Below are 25,618 nucleotides of genomic sequence, written 5' to 3' on the forward strand. Positions count from 1 at the left end.
TAAATCTGTCATGGGTATTTATTTAGGAAGCGCTTTAATGTGCATTATCTCTTCCAAGTTTGTCTGCATGATGGAGGGTGTGTCTTTCCTTCCATTAAATATCACACTCCATTATCCCCGGGTCACGGTCTCACGCCTTCTCCCAGATTGCTCTTTGTCACTGTTGCAAATGTTTTAGAAAAAAAAACACTTTATTCCACCTGGCTGACGGTCTGAACCTTGGAAGGAGCAGTCCTCCTCTTCTTCTCCCTCTTTCATTCCTCTCCTTCCCCCTCTCCTCTCTGTGGCTCCTGTGCCTGGGTCCGTCGATCATACGGCAGTCCCGCTCCGTGTCCTGATTCCCATCTCCTCTCATCCCTCAGCCTGACAGGTCTGACAGCCCGTCCCAGGCCTGATTGGACCGTCACTCACAGGGCGACGGACGAAAATAAACCGCCCGTCCTGGACCTGCTGTTAAAATCACAACACTACTGAATCATGGCTCTGCCGCCACCCCCGTGTGGGCATACTACTGGCACCCACAACAACACACAGGGCAGACGCACACACATGCACACACACACACACACCCCCCCACACACACACACACAGTTGCGTGCACATAAACAACACACACTGTCCATTATCTGGCTATCTACAAAGTACCCTGGGATTCTGGCTACACCCCTCCCACTCCCTTTTATATCCCCGCCCTCCCCTGGCTCTACCTGTGATTGATTGGCTGTGTCACCTCTGCAGGCCTCTCTACAGTACCAGCTAATGATTCAAAATGGCCGCAGTGGCAGCTCTTTGTTTCCTTACTGCACCGGTGCCACGGAGCATGGGGATAGATGGCCTGCCTTTAAAGCATAGGGCACTGAAAGCTGAGGGGTTTATGCAGCCATCAAACACAGGGTTGGAGACCGTTTTAAATCCTATAAGAAAAACATTATGGGCCGAAGTTTAGGAGGAACAGACGGCTGAAGAAAAATGAATGGGCTAGACAGCATGCTTGAGTCCTAAATCTCTAGTGTCAACAATTATCTTATTTTTTTTTAGTTTAGGTACGTTTCTAATGTTTAGCTCATCTCAGAGGAATTAACACTGGAGACCTAACCTAATTGATCAATTTAAGTACTGCTCTTATTTTTTTTTTTAAATGAGGAAAGGCAAGTGGCTGTCTAAAGAAGTATTCAACTGATTTTGCCTTCTGAAATTCCTGTTGAAGAGTTTTCTGGCAATTTATGTGGTTCTGTTATCAGGACAGGGGCAGCATAGCCTGTCTGACCTCTCCACCCTGTCTCTACAGTTTCTCTAGTCTCATTTTGACACAGAAAGAGCATCTGTCTGTACTAGATTTCCTGCTAAACCGTTAGGGCTTGTTTGTCTGGCTATACTAGCCTATCCAACCCTGAAAGAGAGAGCTCACTGACAAAGGTCTCAAGAGTAATTGGATGCGCAATAAAAAATACAACCGGCAAATGGAAAAATGTTACTCCATTCGGTAACACATAAATACACTGAACAAAGATAAACGCATCATGCAACAATTTCAAAGATTTCACTTATTTACAGTTTAACCTCTATGGGACCGGCGGGACGAATTCGTCCCACCTACGTAACAGCCAGTTGAATCCTGTGGCGCGATTTTCAAAACCTTTGTAATGCTATTACTTCAATTTCTCAAACATATGACTATTTTACAGCTATTTAAAGACAAGACTCTCGTTAATCTAACCACACTGTCCGATTTCAAAAAGGCTTTACAATGAAAGCAAAACATTAGATTATGTCAGCAGAGTACACAGCCAGAAATAATCAGACACCCATTTTTCAAGCTAGCATATAATGTCACAAAAACCCAGAAGACAGCTAAATGCAGCACTAACCTTTGATGATCTTCATCAGATGACACACCTAGGACATTATGTTATACAATACATGCATGTCTGTTCAATCAAGTTCATATTTATATCAAAAACCAGCTTTTTACATTAGCATGTGACGTTCAGAAAAAGCATACCCACCGCAAACTTCCGGGGAATTTACTAACAATTTACTAAATTACTCACGATAAACGTTCACAAAAAGCATAACAATTATTTTAAGAATTATAGATACATTACTCCTCTATGCACTCGATATGTCCGATTTTAAAATAGCTTTTCGGATGAAGCACATTTTGCAATATTCTGAGTAGATAGCCCGGCATCACAGGGCTAGCTATTTAGACACCCACCAAGTTTAGCACTCACCAAAATCACATTTACTATAACAAAAATGGTCTTACCTTTCCTGTTCTTCGTCAGAATGCACTCCCAGGACTTCTACTTCAATAACAAATGTAGGTTTGGTCCCAAATAATCCATAGTTATGTTCCATCAGCGACGTTTTGTTCGTGCGTTCTAGACACTAGCCCAATGTTAAATAACGGTCGTGCGCATGGCACATAACGTGACAAAAGATTTCTAAATATTTCATTACCGTACTTCGAAGCATGTCAACCGCTGTTTAAAATCAATTTTTATGCCATTATTCTCGTAAAAAAGCGATAATATTCCGACCGGGAATCTGCAATTAGGTAAACAGCCGAAGGAAAATACTGCACGGGGTCGAATCGGGCACGCGCCTAATTCCATTGTCCTCTGATGGGCCACTTGGAAAAGGCGATAATGTGTTTCAGCCTGAGGCTGCCTCGTCATTGTTCAGGTTTTTCCCGGGCTCTGTGAGCCTATTGGAGCCGTAGGAAATGTCACGTTACAGCTAAGATCCTGACTCTTCAATAAACAGAAGCAAGAACAACAACACCTTGTCAGACAGGCCACTTCCTGCATGAAATCTTCTCAGGTTTTTGCCTGCCATAGGAGTTCTGTTATACTCACAGACACCATTCAAACAGTTTTAGAAACTTTAGGGTGTTTTCTATCCAAAGCCAATAATTATATGCATATTCTAGTTACTGGGCAGGAGTCGTAACCAGATTAAATCGGGTACGTTTTTTATCCGGATGTGAAAATACTGCCCCCTAGCCCAAAAGTTAAGGAAATCAGTCAATTGAAATCAATTCATTAGGCCCTAATCTATGGACTTCACATGACACGGACTACAGCTGTGCATTTGTTGGTCACAGATACCTTAAAAAAAAGGTAGGGGAGTTGTCAGAAAACCAGTCAGTATCTGGTGTGACCACCATTTGCCTCATGCAGCGCGAAACGTCTCCTTCGCATAGAGTTGATCAGGTTGTTGATTGTGGCCTGTGGAATGTTGTTCCGCTGTGCGAAGTTGCTGGATATTGGCGGGAACTGGAACATGCTGTCGTACAAGTCGTATCCAGAGCATCCCAAACATGTTCAATGGGTGTCATGTCTGGTGAGTATGCAGGCCATTGAAGAACTGGGACATTGTCAGCTTCCAGGAAGCGTACAAATCCTTGCGCCATGGGGCTGTGCATTATGCTGAAACATGAGGTGATGGCGGAAGATGAATGGCATGACAATGGGCATCAGGATCTCGTCATGGTATCTCAGTGCATTCAAAATGTGATTGTGTTGTCTGTAGCTTATGCCTGCTCCTACCATAACCCCACCTCCACCATGGGGCACTGTTCACAATGTTGACATCAGCAAACCGCTTGTCCACACATCTGACCGGTACAGTTAAAATCGGGTTTCATCCGGTCTCAGAAGATCTGCAGGTGAAGAAGCCAGATGTGGAGGTCCTGGGCTAGCATGGTTACAGGCCGGTTGGACGTACTGTCAAATTCTCTACATGCTGACGGCTTATGGTAGAGAAATTAACATTCAATTCTCTGGCAACAGATCTGGAGGATTTACTGTAGTCAGCATGCCAATTCATGCTCCCTCAACTTGAGACATCTGTGGCATTGTGACAAAACTGCACATTTTAGTGGCCTTTTATTGTCCCCAGGGATGTAAACAAATTTGTACACAACATTTTACCGAAATACGCTATTTGTGCATATGGGACATATTTGGGATCTTTTATTTCTGCTCATGAAACATGGGACCAGCACTTTACATGTTGCGTATATTTTTGTTCAGTGTGTGTATATATTTGTTTTTTATGGCATGACGCTCTGGCCGTAAACTTAAAGAGAGCGAGTGGGTTCAGCACAAAGGGTACCACTTCAAGGCAAATAATTGATTACCAAGCCAATGCATCGTCAGCCAGAATGTATTCTGGGTCTTTTTCTCCATGACTGTTATTGGGTCATTTTATACAATCTTTAGCTGTCCTTCTCTCAAAGTTACAGCCTCTGGCACCAGTTCAATGTTTCTGAGGTAACCTATGTTTTCCAATTCCTCGAACGTTTCCCATTTAAAAGCGATTTTGATTATGTATGTGGTCATTTCGAGGGCCTTGTGGTAAAAGAGGATGTGTTATGCTCTCAAGGCATTGATTGTCTGTCCTGTTAAAGATACTGTACTTTATCGTTGCCCTGCAGCAAGAAAATGGGACTCGGGAGTGATTCATTTAACCTGTTATCCATTTTATCACGTGTCCTCTGACTCCTCTCCTCACTCTGATTTAGCTCCACTCTTTTCACCCACTGAAGCTGCTGAATTGGACACGTTGTTGGACTTGAATGCATACGCGTGTACTGTAGCATAGCTTATGTCTTAGCGAAGGTTTTGACTTAGCAAAGCTTTGGTCTGAAGGGAGGAATTTAATATCAACTTAACGATATAATGAAACTAATAGTAAACCTCTTTCTGTCACGATGATGGGATTCATGATTGTTTTAAGAATGTCATTAGTATGCACTGTGAATACATCTCTGGATTAGGTCCATGGTTTTACACCTTCATGTACCAGGTATCTTCGAATCATCCTATGATTCCTTCTCTGCACCTTAAAGACCCCAAAAAACATGAACAACAGATCCTCATTAATGTTAATGAAGCGTCACTAACAAAACAAAACCCTCAAGTGTAAGAATATTTCTTTTTTTATGAGAAGACTGAGAATGTCTTAAGATATGTTTGAAACTCGTAACAAGTCCTCCAGGGTTTTTGGTTTTCAGTCAAATGATTTCGATAATGACTCTGTAGTACAGTATGATACGTTTTTAGACAGCAATTATATTAATGTTCTTGTCACTCTGAAACCATATCACAACATCAAACCACATTATTCACAGGATTCTCACCTATTGACAACACATATTTTAATAAGCAATTGGTACTACTGAGCTTTTCCTTTTTTTCTAGTGCCAACCAGTATGCAGTTATCCTTTTAATATAACTGCATTATAGCAAACTGTCTGTGCATGTTAGTCACCTTTCTCTTCACTTTTACATTAACCTGCATTTGCCGGATTGAATGACTTTCCACCACTATCAGATCCTTTCTTGTCTTCTAAGATACCAGATATTGATACCTGTGTAGTTATGTCCCCCGTTCAGCCACTTCCATCTCCATTCTTTTCTCATGGCCCTTCTCTTTCATACTCATTACTCACCCTAGACAAGGGGCCAGGCGGCCAGGCTCCCCTGCCTACCTCTCCACTCACCCATGATGCCCTATGGGGGAGTGCAGGGTGATGATGGTGGTGGATGAGGAGTGCAGAGCAGTGTGGGGAATGTTAGGCGAGATGTGTTGAAGCCCTGTCCAACCAAGCTCACTACACACTTATTGTCTTCCCCACTGAGGACATGACTTACATAGTGGACATAGTAGTCCATATGTGTAGCCCTCTTGTAACTCCATCTCCTGTCCCGGTTGTGATCCCATCACTCTGCTTGTAGCTGCTTCCGTCCATGGTCCCACTTCGCTGGAGCAATTAGAAACTATTTGTGTAGTTTTTCATTTGCGTTTCCCATTTGTGTTCCTGTTTATTACTTCTACTACTCTATACTCGGTTCACCGACCGATCTTTTAATGTCATAGTTCCGTTGACTGATGACCTCATAGGCTCTTAGCTGAATGACTATATCGCTCACATACTGCACCCAGTCTATGAACTCCCGTAGGTGCTCACCCATCTCCATTGGGTGAGTTATGTGAATAGATAAAGCTTGCTGCCTTGTTACCTTGTCCCCATCCTCTCTAGCAGCACAGTGTGAAGAGAAAGAGGGGGATCATTATCTGCACTCGACAGCAGACCGGGAGAAGGGTTAAGAGCTGACACTTTAATTGATTTTGAGTGAAGAGGAATGGGCGGAAAGGCACCAAGCTCGGTAAACGAGCATTAATCACCCCGCTTCTGTCTCCACAGGGATGGATGGATAGGTGAAGAGCCTCCGTGGCGCTATTTATTACCCTTACAGCCATGGCATATAGATCCTACTGTATGCTGGGAATGGAGAAATCATGCATTCTGAGAACACTGTCCTCCCACTATCACATTTGTTTTTCTAGACATGGTGAACTATACCACCACCCCAGCCAGCTTTGTGTGGAGTGTCCTCCAGCTCAATAGGAAAAGAGGCTGTGAAATGAACTAGGGCTGTTACTTTCTCTGGAGAAATGAATAGCTGAAACCACAGGCCACAGTGATCTGTGGATCCCTATCCAGTCCATCCCATTGTCTTGGTTTAGGGAGTAACCAGGGAGCGTTACAGCTACCTATTGCCATTTCAAGCAGAGAGAGAGGGTAGTATTTGTTTTTGAAGGTCAGGGAGGGAATTCTACTAGTGGCTGATTGAGCGGAACCTAAGAGTTTGCCCAGAGAGGCTAATGTAGAGTGCGTCTCACGGGGAATGTTGAAATATTGCTGGGCGTTCATGAACTTCCCAACATCAGCACAGTTCAGAAGTCCTGAAAATTGCATTAAAGGAAAACTCCAGATTGGAATGCATCATTCCTTTTCTTGTCACAACAGACATTACTTTTAGTCAACACAACCACGGAGTTGTTCAGATTGAAAATATGTCTTCAATCAAATGTATTTATAAAGCCCTTTTGACATCAGCCGATGTCACAACGTGCTGTACAGAAACCCAGCCAAAACCCCAAACAGCAAGCAATGCAGGTGTAGAAGTCTTAGTTTGACACTTCTCTTTCAGAAACAAAACATAAACAGAGCTCAGATCCTAGTCCTTTACTCACATCTCTGTTGAGTTTTGATATATAGAGAAATACATGTGGGCAGCTTTTTTCCCTATTTGTTTTTGGGCACCTCTCCTTGATCCTTTTTAGTATGTGTGTTTGGTGTTTCATTTTGTAATGAGACCTTTGTTTTGATAGTGAACACAATTTCTAGGAGGTGATTAGGGGAAAACTTGTAGGATGTCTTCTGCTGTGGTGTTGCCCGGGGTCAGTTGGAGCTCAATATCCTGATAACTAAGCCCTTAATCATGACTGTTGACTTCCGTCCCCCGCTCACCTCACCGTGTTGTCGTCGTCGCCTCCATTTCCTTGTCTGAGAGGGAGGTGAGGGAGGAATGAGAATGTAAGACGGTGCTTCTAGAATGTATTTTTAACAGCAGTCTGGGGTTGTAGTTTACTCTCTTTCTTAGGGTTTCGTCATTGATCGGCAGGAATACTAGAGGTCAAATGCACAACTTGCTTTGAACATTTTACGTTTGTCTCATTTGAAAAAAATGTCAGACCTGAACAGGATTTGATATTGAAGACAGAAGCAGACGAGAATTTGCTTTATTCATATCTTGTCTGCCTTGTACGTCCATTGCATCATGAACCAAGCTTTCTAGGCTCAATAAATTATTTGAAAAATACATTTATATTCTGCACTCACTGAATGTTTAATTACTGTTGGATGGGTGTTTTAGCTAACCTGGTGCAACCACCCACTGAATGTTTAATTACTATTGGATGGGTGTTTTGGCTAACCTGGTGTAACCACCCACTGAATGTTTAATTACTGTTGGATGGGTGTTTTAGCTAACCTGGTGTAACCACCCACTGAATGTTTAATTACTGTTGGATGGGTGTTTTAGCTAACCTGGTGCAACCACCCACTGAATGTTTAATTACTGTTGGATGGGTGTTTTAGCTAACCTGGTGTAACCACCCACTGAATGTTTAATTACTGTTGGATGGGTGTTTTAGCTAGCCTGGTGCAACCACCCACTGAATGTTTAATTACTGTTGGATGGGTGTTTTAGCTAACCTGGTGTAACCACCCACTGAATGTTTAATTACTGTTGGATGGGTGTTTTAGCTAACCTGGTGTAACCACCCACTGAATGTTTAATTACTGTTGGATGGGTGTTTTAGCTAGCCTGGTGCAACCACCCACTGAATGTTTAATTACTGTTGGATGGGTGTTTTAGCTAACCTGGTGCAACCACCCACTGAATGTTTAATTACTGTTGGATGGGTGTTTTAGCTAACCTGGTGCAACCACCCACTGAATGTTTAATTACTGTTGGATGGGTGTTTTAGCTAACCTGGTGTAACCACCCACTGAATGTTTAATTACTGTTGGATGGGTGTTTTAGCTAACCTGGTGCAACCACCCACTGAATGTTTAATTACTGTTGGATGGGTGTTTTAGCTAACCTGCTGTAACCACCCACTGAATGTTTAATTACTGTTGGATGGGTGTTTTAGCTAACCTGGTGTAACCACCCACTGAATGTTTAATTACTGTTAGATGGGTATTTTAGCTAACCTGGGGGGGGGGGGGGACCTGACCTCAAGGCAGCCTCAAGCGGATGTGTTTTCAAGATCCCAGCGTTTGGAGCGTAGCTTAGCTCAGCCTTATGGTAAAGAATGTAGGTGCATTTTGTTTCTTATCTTTGGCCTAATGTGCAATTTGCAGCGGCACGGCTGAGTGATTGGACTAATTTGATGTTTTCTTGAAAACTGTAGATAATGTCATGGAGTTGAACTCTGCTCTGCCCTGTGGAGTTGAGCTGCTGTATGGGGTGCTAAATGGCAGCCCTGCTGCGGTACTGCACACGCTGATCACAGGGCTTGTCTCGAAGTAGCCAGGCAAGCAGGCCATTATCACCAGCTGTCACACATGCCGTGGCTGTCCTGTCCCCCTGCTTCTGATAACCAAGACTATGCCATTATAGGATATCACCAAAAAACATCTGAAGAAAAAGATTCTGCAAACCTAGAAATCAGGCAAACTGCCAGAGCTGCTCATTACCACTGAGACTCAACCAAGTGGTCTCATCATGTAGCACCTCGTTTAAAGGGCAACTCCACCACTTTTCAAACTCATTTTCATTATCTCCAGCACAATACGAGTGTCTACATATGTGAAAACTGTGCATTTCTATGTTTTATAGAAATAAATAACGTTAAAATGTTTTAAACACTATGAGATTCGTGGTGACGTGGGGAGCAAGAAAATACCCTCCCTCTGGCTAGATACATGTTGCAGGTTTTGAAAATCAGTTTTTTTTTTTTTTATTGAAACTTTTAATCCTACCCTGTAATGAGAGAATGTCCTTTGTTATTGTTTTAACCACAGATCATAGAAACACTGTTTTCACAAATTATGTAAACACTGATTTGGTGCTGGAGGTAATGAATGTGAGGTTGAAAAGTGGTGGAATTGCCCTTTAATTAATGATGGGATGATTGCTGCAAAGGAGTGCTGCTGGAGTTGGACTTGGATTTTAATCTATTAGGGAATGGAAGCAGCAAGAGGCCAGTTTGTATACCAGTAGAGAGTAATGTTCCTATCTACTGTCAAAGCCTTTGCTAGAATAATATCCCGTATGTCTTTTAATGTCAGAAAGATGAAAGCACATGAAAAGCCCTTGACCTGTCAACTGTTATTATAGACTCTGCTTCCCACATCAAGCGCAAAAGCATTGGTACAGTGAGTGTACTACTCACAAAATCAGAACAGTGGTGTGCTTCAAAGCTCCTCACCTGAAGTCATTTTGTGCTCCTTAATGAAATCAAGGAAACCCGTCCCAGGGCAGCGGCTGAAGAGGAGTCTCTCTTCCACAGATACTGTATTCTACAGCTCCTTGGGGGGTTGAGAGTGCCGGCCAACCTTGGCTTAACCGCAAACGTTTTGTTTACTACCGCTGGAGATACAACTGTAAGTGCCTCCTCTGGGGGGTGTTTAAGTTGAAGCATTCCCCACAAGGTCATTGCCATCCCCATTGAAGTGCTATATGTCACCGGTAGCAGTTATGTGGATGTGATATGTGACTGTTTGACACCTACACAATGCACTTCCCTCCCCGATGCCGTGTGACGAGTGCAACCCGCAGACAGGCGTGTAGAGCAGAGAGTGTTAATGTAGAAGTTCAGGTAATCACCATATCATCAGAGATATCTCTGCAAAGAAAATGGCTCATCCCATCTGAATGAATTAGTTTTTCACCTGAGTGTCCATCGATGGAGAGGCAAGAAGGAGTGTCCATTGTTGATTGAGGATTACCAGGAGGATAAAATGAGTGCTTCAGAGTAGACTCCATCAGGAAGTCAATGACACTGCCCTATAGAGGGAGGAGAGTAATATGGCCCAAAGATGCAATGTAAAATGTATAATTCTTATTATATATTTTTTTATCATTACGGCGGTTGAAAAATATTTAATTTGCTGTGAATTTATGATGCAATGACTTTATTTATTGCTGGCTCTATGCTATTATCAATGGCTTGTAATCTGACTAACTGCGTTGGACTTTCTCTCCAGACACACTGTCCCCGTGCCTCTAAAGCCCCCCTAGTGATCAGAGTTCCTCCTATTCTTCGCCGTTAGACAGATAAAACAGTGAGATTCATAGGTAAGGCTGCACCAAGTACTATAAAACCCACACATGGTTGCCCTATCTCGTGTAGCATGATGAATGAGTACATTATCAAAATGTACTTTGTTCTACTTAGTGTCCAGTTCTTTCATCTGATCGACTTTCAATCTCTTTCAAAGATAAGAGGAGTTAGTTCAGTGCCTTAAGTAAGACAAATGAGGTCTTGTCTTTAATGCGCACTAAAGCATGATAGTTAGGATCAGAGCCATAGAGAGATTCTCTATCACTCCAACTTTAGGGGACAGAACTACAGTAGAAGGGTCGACTATGCTTTTTTACAGATCGTTGTTTACCTTTGAACCTCACTTGTTCTCTGTCACAGACGTGTGTTTGTCAAGCAGCTGCCAAAGTAATTATTTAAGTTGTGACCTGGCTATGGCTTCCCGATCTATAACCCAGAAGGTAGCACCAGTTATTTGGGTGGGTTCCATTCAGCCGCTTCAGTATACCTGCTCAAAATGGAGCCGTGTCAAAGATCGCTGCCAATGTCATTCCACTCTAATACCATGTGATGCATCCTGACCTGAAAGTCATGGTTAAAAAAAGATCTTTCCCCCAAACTCTCCCTGCCCTTCACACTGTCTGATCAGCCTGTGTTGATACCCGCGGAGCCGCAATGCCTTTTTGCCATTCACTATCAATTTGAGGCGCGATGCCGAGCCTCCTTGTCCCAACCTTAGCCTGAGCCGCCGTACGGTGGGAAAAGAGCAAAGTTCTCTGTCAGCTTTTTAAAGCGTGGCCCTTCCCTCATAAAGGAGCCAGTCACTGACCGCGTCACCAGGGGTTTTACAGTTCAAACCCTGCCGAGAGGAGCGCACTGGGCTGCGGCATCAGAGGCAGATATATCAAGATGAAGAAGACTGTAACATAAATACCAGTGCCATTTTCCTCCAGGCTTCCATGGGCCTCACCGAGGGGATAGGAGGGGAGTGTGATGAATCACTGTGCTTGTTGCACCACGACAAACTCACATTTCAGCCTTGCTGGCAGAGAAAAGACGTGTTGCTCTGGTGAAGGTTAAGCATCTGTACACTAGCCGTGCGTGGCGTCCCGTCCTATAAGACTCTCTTAATTAAATGCCCTCCGCCCATGTTCCTTCCTGTATAGCCTGTTACCGTTAATGTCAGGGAATAGAGGAGAAGCGTCTCCCGCTGTCCGTCCTCTGTCATGACCAGCGGGACGGCTCCTTTTGATGGCTGTTTCACACACAGCGGATGTACATTACTTCTCGGGGAGAGAGAGGGAGAGTACAGCAGGCAGACTGTCATACAGCACATTGTGTTCGATGCCTGAAGTGAGAGGGACAGCTGATAACTATCCCCACTGACAGTCTCTCATGTCCAGTCAGATGAAGATACGAAGACAAAGTCACTACAGTACATACTGTATTCTCAGAGCTGAGTCCCAATGTGGCCCATGTTGGCACATTGAGTGTTGACCTCATCTGCATAGTTTTTCCATATGCTTTGACGTGATGTCTTTGGGGATTATACTTGTTGTGAAGGTGTTATTTGCTCTTATTTGCCGATGTCCTTGAGTGCTGGTCCACTGCCCATCCACTGCCCATTCTCTACATAGACTGTGTTAAAACAGGATTCTGCTCTGGCCTGCTTCTCCTGTCTTGAGCCAATGTTGACACTGGATGTAGGCCAGATATCCATTAAATCTTGACTCTCTGAGCTTTAATCCTCATCAGGTCTGGGGCTTTGGCCACTGCTGGGCATCTTTATCTCAGTGTCCACCCCAAACTAAGTCCACACAAAGCACAAGGGAAAACTTGTTTTTAAGAGTATTCTGTCCTATTCTAAGATGAGTAAGTAATCACATTAGTTAAATTAAGATGTTTGCATTTAGCCTGTTAGTTAACAACTCTTGTCTTATTTCAGCTTGTTCTCTCCAAAGGCATAATCCCACTACTTGTTAGCTATCCTACTACCTCTGTCATTGGTAGTTTTCCCCCACCCCCCCTCGGAACATTTTGTCCTTGTAATTGGAATGAAGCATTTCATCCCCCTGACATACATTAAAGTGCCACGGCAGAAGCACACAGTACCTGATTAATAGGGGCAGATTAAAACTCCACGTTCCCAGCCCCTTTCCCCCCTTGCTAGCTCTGGAATATTTCACCTGTGCCCTGAAGAGTGTAAAAGCCCCTAAAACAGTGGAGGATTGGAGCAGAGGACTACACTCCTGTCCCGACCACACCTGATGCTAGTGAGAGACCTTGAAGGAGGATGAGGCTGCCGGTGGCACCCCTGTCTCCTTCCTATACCCCCTCCCACCGCCCCAGTAGCTGCAGATGAATTGGTAATCTGCTGGCCCCTCACTCAGGCCCTATCTAAAGAGCCAATCCATCCTCCCCCCTGACACTGATGGGTTACCTCTCCTGGCAATTGGGCCCAGATGGATGCTGAGATATTGCCGGCAAGTGCAAGAGAGCTTTGGCTCTACTCTAACCTGCATAGCTACACAGTGCTGTGTGGGTGTGTTTTGAAGTGGGATACTAGTGGTGCGTTGTAGTGGGGTGAGTAGTGAAGCAATGTGCGTTCTGAACGTCACCCCGTGTGAGTGTGATGAACCGTGGAGTGCGTCTGTGACTGATTCTCTGTTTAATGGCCTGATTGGGTTTGGGAAGGTGAGGAGATGGGAGGGAGGGGATGGGGGGGACAGGCAGGACTCTGAGCCTTTAACAAGACTGGCATCCATGCTTAAAGCTCTCATTTAGTAACGCCCAGCCCAACAGCCAGAGAGGCAGTCGCACCAATCGATTTGGGGATGGCCTTTGCGCAAACAGTATGAGGTGGAGACGCTGACGCATTTTGTACCACCCAGGCTCCAACCTCTGCTGACTTTGAGTTGGATGAACTGAGAGTCAGAGAGCCTTCACATACTGTGTATATAATCCATAGCATAGCATTCCTATAGGCTGTAGTCTTTGCCTGCGGGATAGTTTCAGTATTATCCTCATGAGGCATAAAGCCTTCTGTCCTTTGATGGGTGGGAGTTTAGTTCATAACTAGATGGACTGCATATTGTTTCTGCAGTCAGCTGACTGATGCTGGCTTGTGTTTCTACCTGGATGGCAATGCTCAGGCATTAGGACAGAGGAGGAAGCTGAGTTATGTGTCCGTCCTGGCCAGCTCAGCACTCTCCCACAGCCCATTAGGGCCTAAACGATCTTGCCTTGTCAACATTAATCGCTTTCAGATTAGCAATGGTAGAAGGCTTGCCCTTTAAAATGTATTTTTAAAAACAGTGGTGCTATAATGAAAGGTAGGGGTGGATTAGGGGAGTGCTACATAAAGGGATTATCACAGAGGTTTGGCCCTAATCTGACCTCGGGGATGTTGCAATATCTGAACCCATCAAAAGCATTCAGGGATTAAGCAGTGTGTGGCTTTGCCTAGTTGGCATGCACCAGATCACAGTTTGGCATCTGAAATATGCAATAATGTGAACCCGGTGACCCGAAGTCGAATGTCATAAAAATGGATATTTATTATCTGTATCCTTAAATGCCTCGTTGTGTCATTTCTTTACTCGGCCAATCCTATTACAGTTGTCATGAGATGATGTAGGTGTATTATAGATTTGGCCAATATTTAGCTTACAATTTAATTCGCTTTTTACATATTATACTTTACTCTGAGGATTTTTGTGTTTTAGTTTGCATGCAACCAAGTAAAATATGGGTTTGATTTGGTCTAAATTGTAAAATTGTTAGAATAATTTGTATGTGTTAGGAAAATGGCTTAACTGTTCCACTCTGAAATTATAGAATAGGGTGATATGTTTGAGAATCGTGGGAAGATAAAATCAGGATATGGGGAGATCGGTTAGGATTGTAAACCTTTGAGGTTATATTGTTTAGTAGGGATGTAAACCGAGTGAAGCTGTAGAGTAGGTCATGGAAAAACATGGGAGGGTTTCAAACCAAGAGGTTCATAAAGGGGGAGGGGAGGTGAAAGCCTTGAAGAATGTGGCAAGTTTTATGGTTCTTTGTGGTGAGTGGAAAGGTACTGGTTGTTTGAGCAGGGAGTGGTCTAAAGATAGGAATATGTGTGTATTATAAAAGGACTGAGTCCTAATTTTTTACTTTAGAACGTTCTCTGAATAAACTGTACAGACCTTTTGCAGAATGCTGAGTCCTTGCCTAATTATTATTATTAACCCAGTGTCTTACAAACCTTGGGGATTAGTCAAGGCTTATTGATTGTTAATTATTATCATTGGGATTTGAAAATTCCCGTAACACAAATGAAAGGAAATTTGAGCTTTATTTTACCGTAAAAGCTTCCCTTTCAACTCTCCTAGTAGATAGCCTTGATTTGAACTGCATGAGGCTATAACAGTCCCTCTGTGGGAGCTGATGTTACCTTTTGAAATGTCGTACACACACACTACTTGTTTGTTTTGGTGTTGTCACATCACTTAACTCCAGCACCTGCTGTTTTTCTGTGTGTCTTTCAGCGTTCACCATGATGATTATCCTGGCTCTGATCCGTATTGGTAAAGACCGGGGCGAAGGCCGCCCCCGTATGGCCCAGATCTCTGGGGTGCCAAACCTGTTTGGAGTGTGTGTCTACTCCTTCATGTGCCAGCACTCCCTGCCCTCCCTGGTGACGCCCATCTCTGATAAGAGGCGTGTGGGAACCCTGGTGGTGTGTGACTATGTCCTCATCCTTGGCTTCTACGGCCTGCTCTCCTTCACAGCCATCTTCTGCTTTGACAGCTCCCTGCTGCACGACATGTACACCCTCAACTTCACTGACAACTGTGACGTGCTGGACATCCCCGCGTTGCGCTACTTCCTGGGCCTCTTCCCCGTCTTCACCATCAGCACCAACTTCCCCATCATCGCAGTCACGCTGCGCAACAACTGGAAGACCCTCTTCCACCGCGACGGGGGCACCTACCCCTGGGTGGTTGACCGCATCGTCTTCCCCCTCATTACCCTGGTGCCGCCCATCATCGTGGCCTTCTGCACCCACAACCTGGAATCCCTGGTGGGCATCACGGGCGCCTACGCTGGCACGGGCATCCAGTACGTCATCCCCGCCCTGCTGGTGTACTACGGCCGGCGCCACCTGGTGCCTATGCTGGGCACGGACGAGGTCAACAAGCACCGGTCCCCGTTCCGCCACACCTTCTGGGTGTGGTTTGTAGTGGTGTGGGCTACCTTCTGCCTCATGTTTGTCACAGCCAACATCATCCTGGAGGACACCAAGAAATGAGGACACTGACTGACTGTGAAAGACCGGTTTCTCTGTGTGGGTGTCTTGTATTTCTATATTCTCTCTACCTGAGGCCTTCCTGAACTTGGTACAGGTCGAACAGTGTGCCTTTTTATGCTGCTCTTGTAGCATGGGAAACCCTTTTAATTACAGCGGTAATCAGCAGTTGAAACAATTATAAAGTGTCCTCCCCACCCCTGTTTCAGTAAGAAGCTTGAGGATGGGACTGGAGAAATGTAACCATTATCAAATTCATAGACCAAGATATGCATGCAAGGACTAGCCATCCATGATATCAAAATGATAGTTTTAACAATGTTTTAAAGCTATGTAGTGTTTATTTACATTTACTTTGTTTTCAAACAGTCCCTGTTTCGGTAAAAAGCTTGAGGTTGGAGCTGGAGATGTAAACCATTATCAAATTCATAGACCGAGCTATGCATGCAAGGACTAGCCTTCCATGATATCACAATTATAATTTGAACCATGTTTTTTGGCTATATAGTGTTTATTTACATTTACTTTGTTTACAACATTGCAGTACAACAAGCTTATTTTATAGGTACTGATCAGTTGTGAGAGTTGAACTAAGCGGATGAGGCATTTAGAAGTTATATTCTTCAAGAATCAATGGGCACATACATTTATTAATTATATCAACTGCAGATCACCCCTTTTAAGAGTAATCTATACCATTTGTGGAAAGAAACCAAATATCTAGTGATTGTATGAAAGCTGCTACCGTATGTAGGAACACAAGGAAGAGGACCTTGTTCACTCTGTTCCAGTGTCCCTCTGTAGAAAAATACAAGCTGAACGATCAAAGACTGTATTAGCAAGGTATTGCACTACACAACACTGTTTTTAAGCATATACAAAGAGCTGGTCAACTTGTTTCCAAATGCCTCATTTTAAATCCAAAATAACTGAAGGAAGGATAGAGCAGGGAGGTGTCAGTGTTCCTCTGGACCTTCAGAAACAGTGTTGTGGCTAAAGACAGAATATGCTGAAACTATGGATAGAGCTCAGTGGAGGAAAAATAGAACCTGACAACTAACTCAACGCTCCTGTTGCTAATGGCAATGCAGAGAGACTTTAATGCGGCTTTAAAATGAACTTGGGATGGTGAAAAAGGCAAGCTAAATTAATCTGCGATAATCAGTTTATTATGGCTGGCATTTCTACATTCCTCACTGGTGGCTCTGCCTCAGTTCTCCTTGTCTTCCCTATGAACAATGAACCTTTGTCCATGACAGATCACTGACTGATGGGCCTGATGGAAGAGCTCCGTCCCTGGTCATCAGGAGACCGATCTTGAGTTCAAACTCTACTCATACCACCCTCATGTTTTACTGTTCACCACCAAATCATCAGCCCTTCATCAGCTCCATGTCAGCACCCGACTGCTCTCTGTTGAACTTTGACCCCAGAAAGTTATCAATGGATACAGGAAGGTTTATGTTGGCTACATCACCAGGAGCCAACTGGTACGGTGCTTACTGTGCCCACAAAGACTCCTCTACAGTAGTCCCAGTATATCTCTTTTTGCAATCACTGGTTTGCTCATACCGTGAACTGCACTGTTGGTTAAGGTCTTGTAAGTAAGCATTTCACGGTAAAGTCTACACTTGTTGTATTCGGCTCATGTGGTAAATAAAGTTTGATTTGATTTTAACCATCTGTCTCGTGCTCGCTCGTAACGAGAATTTCTCAGCTGGCTGATTTGTTGTCAGCTCTTTACTTGAGGTTTTATTACAGTTTCCTGGTAGCTCAGTTTGATCGACTAATTAGATTTTACTTCCAGACATGTGGAAACAGCCTCTTTGCCCCGAGCTCTGCTCATGCTAATGTCCACATTATACGCTTCTGTCTCCTCATTGCCATGTCCTCTGGTTCTATATATATATATATATATATATATGTGTCCCATTATAGTCATCCAAGTTTGGAGCCCAACTACAGGAGTCATACCTTTTGAAACAGTATTGTTGTTGGGGAATGTAAATCATGTTTTGTGGCGTAGGGTTCCATATTACACGGTCACATTTAGAATGGTGCTTTTCTTTTAGTATGTAAGTGCTAAAGTAATAGCTAAAGTGTATCGTTAGCTGCCTGTGATGAGCACACTCCTGGTCAAAAAGGGAAATGCTTATTACCATTCATGGTTTGCACCTGCAACTTTGCACATAATTGCCTTGGGTTTTACGTAGACTTTTGCAAATGGTTTATCATGAAGATTTTTATAAGGGTTGATAACTATGGTATTTATCTAACAGTCTTCAATGGTATTCTTAATCCATCAATATATACAGCTTGACACTATTTAAAATGCATTAGACTAATAGTCATGCATTGTAGCATATTGATGGCAGTACAGTATTGTTGAGGACTATTGAATGAGAGACCTCTGCATGTTGTTGGTATTGCGTGTGTTAGGACAGAAAAAGAGTGCTGACTATTTCTGTAACACTGCTTCTCTCAATATTGGGTTCCTTTTCTTCAATATTGGGTTCCTTCTCTTCAATATTGGGTTCCTTCTCTTCAATATTGGGTTCCTTCTCTTCAATCTTGGGTTCCTTCTGGTAATTATTGTGAACATTACATTTCTGCATGCAGCTCCTTCCAACATTCTGCAGCCAGTAGTCAGCTGTTCCTTTAAGGCTTCCAGGTTGTGATGGGTGGGATGGTTACTCCTCTTCTTATCTTCTTTTCAATACAAATGTGCAATATGCTTTGAACTGGGTTGGGGAAGTAAGATTTCAAGCGAATATTAACTGTTTCTGAGAGTGTTTTGTCTGTGTGTATACTTGTGTGTGTCAGTGTATGTGTCACTTTGAAAAGATTTTAAATGCGTATGTCTGACTCTTATTTGGAGTTGTGAAATGTGCCTTTTTCGCGAGGTTATTGTTTCCATTAATTTGTTGACTGTTGTTTTTCCTGGCACGTCTTTGTTTTAAGCAGCCTGTCAGATAAGATCTGCATGTAAGCCACTTAATTTAACTGACAACCAATGTCTCCTCAAAATAAACTGGGATATCCTTGTCTTCTAAAGTGTGGGTTCGCCTCGTCTTTGTGGCTTTGAGACAGTTTTGTGATTATTAAAGAGATATATGTAATATTAACATAGTAATTTCAGAACATTTCCTTAATATATCAACATTTAATAGTGGAATGATAGTTTTTCACAATATTTTTTCCAAAATGTTTTTATTGGGCCCACACAAAATTTGCATGCTATTGGTGCAACCTTCTTATTGGCCAACAAAATATGGACTGGCACTTGTGAAATGAGTTTTTTTGAGGTTGGTTAGCTTTCGCAAATTTAAAAAACGAATTAACTATGCATTATGTGGGTTGAATGCTGTAACACAGAATAAAACAATGAATAAAAGTCCCATGATGGTAGACTGCCCCTTACTGCATATAATCTTTTAACCATCATTTATTCACATTACTTTAATAAAATATTTCACTTTTTTTTGTGATTCTTCAAAGTAAATAAGGTACTTTTAGGGCTCCCGAGTGGCGCAGTGGTCTAAGGCACTGCATCTCAGTGCTAGAGGCGTCATTACAGACCCTGGTTTGATTTCAGGCTGTATTCCAACCGGCCGTGATTGGGAGTCCCATAAGGCAGCGCACAATTGGCACAGCGTTGTCCGGGTTAGGCCGTCATTGTAAATAAGAATTTGTTCTTAACTGACTTGCCTAGTTAAATAAAGGTTAAATACATTGTATGATTGCTGATACCAATACAAATGCAATGGATTGTGGTCATTGGAGTTAATTACCATGTTTTCTGCGCTAAACTTTGTAGAATATTGGCCTGTTGGAAACTACAACTCCCTACTACATTGCACAATTCGGGCTTGATCTGATTTATCTCTAGAGAAATTGCTGTAAGAAAATGCCCATTGAACTCACAGAAAAAACTAAATGGAATTCAAATAATTGAACCAAGGTCGATCAATAAGTTGTTTAAAAACTGAAAGATAACTAAAATGTTGGTTAATTGCTTAGCACTGTCTAATTGACTGAGGCTAGCAAATCTCTTGTCAATTCGACCACAGACCAGTCAATTTGACAAGAGATTTGCTGGCTCCAGTCAATTTGACAAGATTTGCTGGCCCCAGTCAATTTGACAAGAGATGGTTTGTTGTTGAGTTGTTACATGTAGTACCTTTAATTCACTGTGATGCACAAGGTTTTCAATGATTTTGCCTGTATGTGAATTAAATTAATGCTCAGTCTAAATGTTTTCAATTGTATGATTCCTATGTTTCTGTTTCGCGAAGGAAATAAAAGCATTTTGTTTGTCTGGACCTTTTGAACCTTAATTAAAGAACAGATGTTTGAAATGAACTCTTTGATGGTGAAGTTCTGTTCTCATTAAACATTCACTTGTACTTACATTTCACTTCCTGTTTCTAAAGACCAATCATGTTCCATTAGAAACCCTTTGAAGATGAGGGTTTGAAACATTTCCAATTTGAACGGCCTGGTTTTGACAAAATACAACTGTCAAACTATCCCTCACAATGCTATTAAGCAGTTTATCTGTTTACCTTTTCATATTCAGATGACTGTTTAGAATGCATGAATCACTAGTTAAATGTTAATTTGGTGTAACTTGTGTCATTTTTATCGCTGTCATCTATCTCCTGTCATCAGGTGGCGGAGTTTGGGAAGACAGTGTCATTGGAGAATGTGTGTGGTCTCCTGGCATCACTTCATGTTTTTCCACTCCCTGTCTCGTGTGAAGATCCTCCCTAGTTTTTTGACAGTGACAACAGATCTCTCTTTTTATGGTCATAATAAAACTTCCTGCTGAATTTCAATCTTGACAGGGCTGCGGCACCGTCATTTAATTCACCCTCTGGCCTTTTATGTACAATACCTTCAGAAAGTATTCACACCCCTTGACTTCTTCCACATATTGTTGTGTTGCAACCTGAATTTAAAATGGATTAAATTGAGATGTTTGAGTCAGTATTCAACCTCTTTGTTATGGCAAGCCTAAATAAGTTCAGGAGAAAAATATTGCTTAACAAGTCACATTAGTTGCAAAAATTGTGTTTAGTAGTGTTTAATATGAGTTTTGAATGACTGACTACCTCATCTCTGTACCCCACAAGCAATTGTCTGTAAGGTCCCTCAGTCGAGCGGTGAATTTCAAACACGGATTCAACCACAAAGACCATGTAGGTTTTCCAATGCCTCACATTAAAAAAGCAGACATTGATTATACCTTTGAGCGTAGTGAAGTTATTAATCACACGTTGGATGGTGTCTCAATACACCCAGTCACTACAAAGATACAGATGTCCTTCTTAACTCAAAAAAACGCTCAGGGATTTCACCATGAGGCCAATGGTGACTTTTATACAGTTTAATGGCTGTGATAAGAGAAAACTGAGGATGGATCAACAACATTGTAGTTACTCTGCAATACTAACCTAATTGACAGAGTGAAAAGAAGGAAGCCTGTACAGAATAAAAATATACAAGGCACTAAAGTAATACTGCAAAACATGTGGCAACGCAATTACTTTTTTGTCCTGAATATAAAGCTTTATGTTTGCGGCAAATCTAATACAACACTTTACTGAGTACCAAGTCCTAGAGGAAAACCTGGTTCAGTCGGCTTTGCACCAGACACTGGGAGATGAATTCACCTTTCAGCAGGACAATAACCTAAAATACAGGGTCAAATCTACACTGGAGTTGCTTACCAAGAAGACAGTGAATGGTTGTCTAGCAATGGTTGTCTAGCAATGATCAACAACCAATTTCACATTTTGAAACGAACACAATCCAGGTGTGGAAAGCTCTTAAAGACTTACCCAGAAAGACTCAAAGCTGTAATCGCTACCAAAGGTGATTGTAGCATGTATTGACTCAGGGGGTTGAATTCTTATCTAATGAAGATATATTTGTCTTTTATTTTTCATATATATATTTTTTTACAAATGTAAGAATCCCACTTTGTAACACAACAAAATGTGGAAAAAGTCAAGGGGTGTGAATACATTCTGAAGGCACTATATGTGGGTGTGTGTTTGCGGGTAGAGCTGTAATTGGAAATTAAAACTTTGCTTGGCTTAATTTATTCACAGCTTATTTAATGTCTTCATGATTTATACCATGTTTGGATGGATGGAGAGGGGAAGAGGGGAAGGAAAAGGGTATGGGGGGTTACTGAAATTGACTGCACTGCTTTAATTGGATCAAATGAGGATTTTTGGCTGACCTGATTGGCCTCATCAGTACTCCCCCAGCACAGGGCCAGTGACACGTGGTTAGTTAGAAAGTAGACCGTTCCCAATACCTTGACTGGCTCACTTAACAATATAATGAGTCATCCTCAGACACATGCAATAGGCCTACAGAAGAGTTGTCTGTATTTGCCACTACTCATTATGTGATCTGCATTAGTGATTGTTCAACTGGCTGGCTCAAGCTGATCCCCTGATCCATGCTGATTGACCATGTATTTTCCGCTGTGCTGACCACACAGTACCCTTTGCTGTGCACTGATTCCACCGTGTTTTCATCCACAACACAATCTTTATCACTGAACTTAATTTTGTGTTGTAGTCTTTGATCATGATGTTATTGATGTGGGAGAGGAGCCTATTGATCATGTATCTGCTGTCTTAACCAGCGTTGATAGAGAGCAGCAGGCAGGTGCATGATTCTGGGTGCCAGGTAGGTTGCACAGGGAAGCATGAGGCAGGGCTCTCTGCTACTGGAACTGCTGCAGCCCTGAGTCACAGAGGAGGGTACCACCTGCTCCTTATCAGTGGTCACCTTCTGTCCTCCCTCCACTCCTTCATTCTCTCCTCCACACCCTGGGGGAAGAGAGGATGTGATCAACCTGGCAATACCACGCTAGAGAGGCTTAGTCTAGGTGTTGTATTAGGAGAGGTGCCCAAACCGACATAGCAGAGGAAGTCATTAAAGAGAAAGCAGTAGTAGCAGTTGGATAGAAGATCCCCTTATTCTAACAAGAGGGTGCTGAAGGCTAGAAGATCCCCTTATTCTAACAACCGGGTGCTGGAGGCTAGAAGATCCCCTTATTCTAACAAGAGGGTGCTGGAGGCTAGAAGATCCCCTTATTCTAACAAGAGGGTGCTGGAGGCTAGAAGATCCCGTTATTCTAACAAGAGGGTGCTGGAGGCTAGAAGATCCGCTTATTCTAACAAGAGGGTGCTGGAGGCTAGAAGATCCCATTATTCTAACAAGAGGGTGCTGGAGGCTAGAAGATCCCCTTATTCTAACAAGAGGGTGCTGGAGGCTAGAAGATCCCCTTATTCTAACAAGAGGGTGCTGGAGGCTAGAAGATCCCCTTATTCTAACAAGAGGGTGCTGGAGGCTAGAAGATCCCCTTATTCAAACAGGAGGGTGCTGGAGGCTAGAAGGTTCCCCTATTCTCTAAATGCTGCACTCTTGTTATTCTGGCCATAGGTTATCAGGTATTACAACCTGTTCCGGTGTCGACCCAGCCTATATGATAGTCAACTTTTGAATACAGACAGTTTAATTGCTAAAGTGGGTATTCATTAGTAGAGTAATATACTTTTCATGGCATGCAGTATGTATCATGTATCTGAGCCTCAGCAGTCGGTGGGTTTAATGGAAGTCTGTGGGAGAGATTCAAGTCACACTGGAAGAAGTGTTTTAGGGACGATGGCCAAGCCCTGCGTGGTGAAAAGCTCTTATTGGCTAGCATCGGGAAGGGAATAGACAGGCATCGATAGTAGGGATAATAGGTTCCAACTAAATTACCCCTCCTCTCCAGCTACCTGTCTTAAATTGTTTTTAAATTGCTCTCCCTTTTTCTCTCTCCATCGATAGGTAGGAAGCCAGCACTGGTTGAATATTCTAGAGGAGCCACTGTCTGGAAAACATTTCAGTGGTTGATTTATGATCATTACAGGACCCACAGTGGAACACAAACACCATTTACTTAAGTCTATATTGTTTACGTTTTAGGGATGTTAAGGAGTCTGTGTGATCTGCCTTACCCTTCAGCTGTTCATCATCAATCAACTTTATCAGCCTACTGTCCCAGTACTCAATATTCATTCGGTCTGCACTGGTTCCTCAAAAGCAGCATCATAACAGACTATAGATAGAATACCAAAATGTGTGAATAGCTTCTCTCATGCTGGGCTGTAGAGAGTTTCAAATTGATGTTTAATCCATGCCTGGAATACTGCATATACATGTAGAGGAATATCTGATGTTTGGGAAAATTGAAAGTAGAAAGCGTGTTCTGTATCATGACAGACAGACCACATGATGGTATCTTTATGTACCATTACACCCGTTCAGGATTCAGGACACAGGTGGCTATAAACAGGTTAATCCTATCTGCTGTCTCCTATCTCACTACTGTCGTGTCTTTGGCTATGCCGGATTAAGTGATATGACATGCTATTCTATAAAATCCTTTCTCTGTAATAAATATTACCTGATTAAGCTAATCATGTAAATGTAATTAACTAGAAAGTCGGGGCACCACGATAGAGTGTTTATAGAGCTGTTATCTTCCGAATAAACTCTTAAAGACCTAGTAATATTTTACATCAATAGCAGTCAATATTAATCGTCACCTTATTTCAGTCTCATCTGAAAGTTGTAAATTCTTGGTTATCTTCACGAACCCTGGCTAACAAGTTGAATCAGCAATACAAACTTTGGTTTAATTATTTATTTACTAAATACCTAACTAATCACACAGAATTACATATACACAGAATGCAAATTATGTCATACAGAAAACGTCCCTGGTGGACGGAGCCGACATGACGGCTGGTTACACAAAGGAAAGGGGGTTGCGTTCGAGTGAAAGAGCGGGAAGTCTGAGGAACAAAGGGAGAAGCTATGCTATCGTAAATACAGTATCATATGCCGCCCATTTGGAAAAGGAAAATGCAATAAATATTTACTCTGAGCTGCGCTTCGGTAGGTTGGTCGTAGATGCTGGCCGTGTTGCCCAACAGAGATCTTCCGGTCCTCGGAAGAATGTCTCAGGTGGTAAATTGGATACGTTGAAGTATCATCGTTGTGTGTTAGACTGGATCCGTCGTCCGTCCTTTCCTAGCCCACGTTTACAGCAGCCGCTGCTAACTCAACGGCTAGGAGGTATCACTTCTGTAGTGAATAAGAGTTCAAAGTTCATACCATTCGCAACCAAAGCTCACGCTGAGGTTAGCTTAGCTCTGTAGTTGACATGTTAGTCCTTTTAACGTGGAACCGTCGTCCTCACGTCCTCGGAACAGCTTATTATCTGAATCCTTCTGACATCGGACCGTCGCCCTAATGTACCCGGAACAGCAAGTTATTCGCCCTTTTGAGCAGAGGCTGCAGGCCTCGCATACTCGGAACAGGAGGTTACATTTTCATCAAGGGCTTATATAGTAGAGGGAAAAAAGGGTGTGTTTCATAGTTTATAATACATGTCTCTTCACAGGGGCGGACCACTGATTGAGCAGAGCTCTAACCTTATGAAAACCCAATTCTCTCATTTGGAAGCTAAGATTATATTTCATCTTTTCACAAATAGTTTCATATTTAAACATTTAAATTGCACAACAATTCCATGTGAATCTGATAACTACAATGTGTAGACTTTCCCAGATACAGTTTATGTCGTCCTGTCATCAGTCATAATGTCTCAGATGACAACCG

At 42.7% G+C, this 25,618-nt stretch overlaps 1 protein-coding gene across 2 annotated transcripts in view; it reads left to right on the top strand.

The window, feature by feature from the left end:
• LOC115202462 (transmembrane protein 104) overlaps positions 1-18,977 on the top strand; it is a 76,611-nt gene extending 57,634 nt beyond the window's left edge. For both annotated transcript variants that reach the window (XM_029766628.1, XM_029766624.1), the window contains exon 10: positions 15,162-18,977. In XM_029766628.1, coding sequence (XP_029622488.1) covers positions 15,162-15,925 — 764 coding nt within the window. In that variant the 3' untranslated portion in view covers positions 15,926-18,977. The remainder of the gene's footprint in view (positions 1-15,161) is intronic.
• The last annotated feature ends 6,641 nt before the right edge of the window (positions 18,978-25,618 follow it).

This window comes from Salmo trutta, chromosome 1, assembly GCF_901001165.1.
Source record: "Salmo trutta chromosome 1, fSalTru1.1, whole genome shotgun sequence".
Lineage (NCBI taxonomy): Eukaryota > Metazoa > Chordata > Actinopteri > Salmoniformes > Salmonidae > Salmo > Salmo trutta.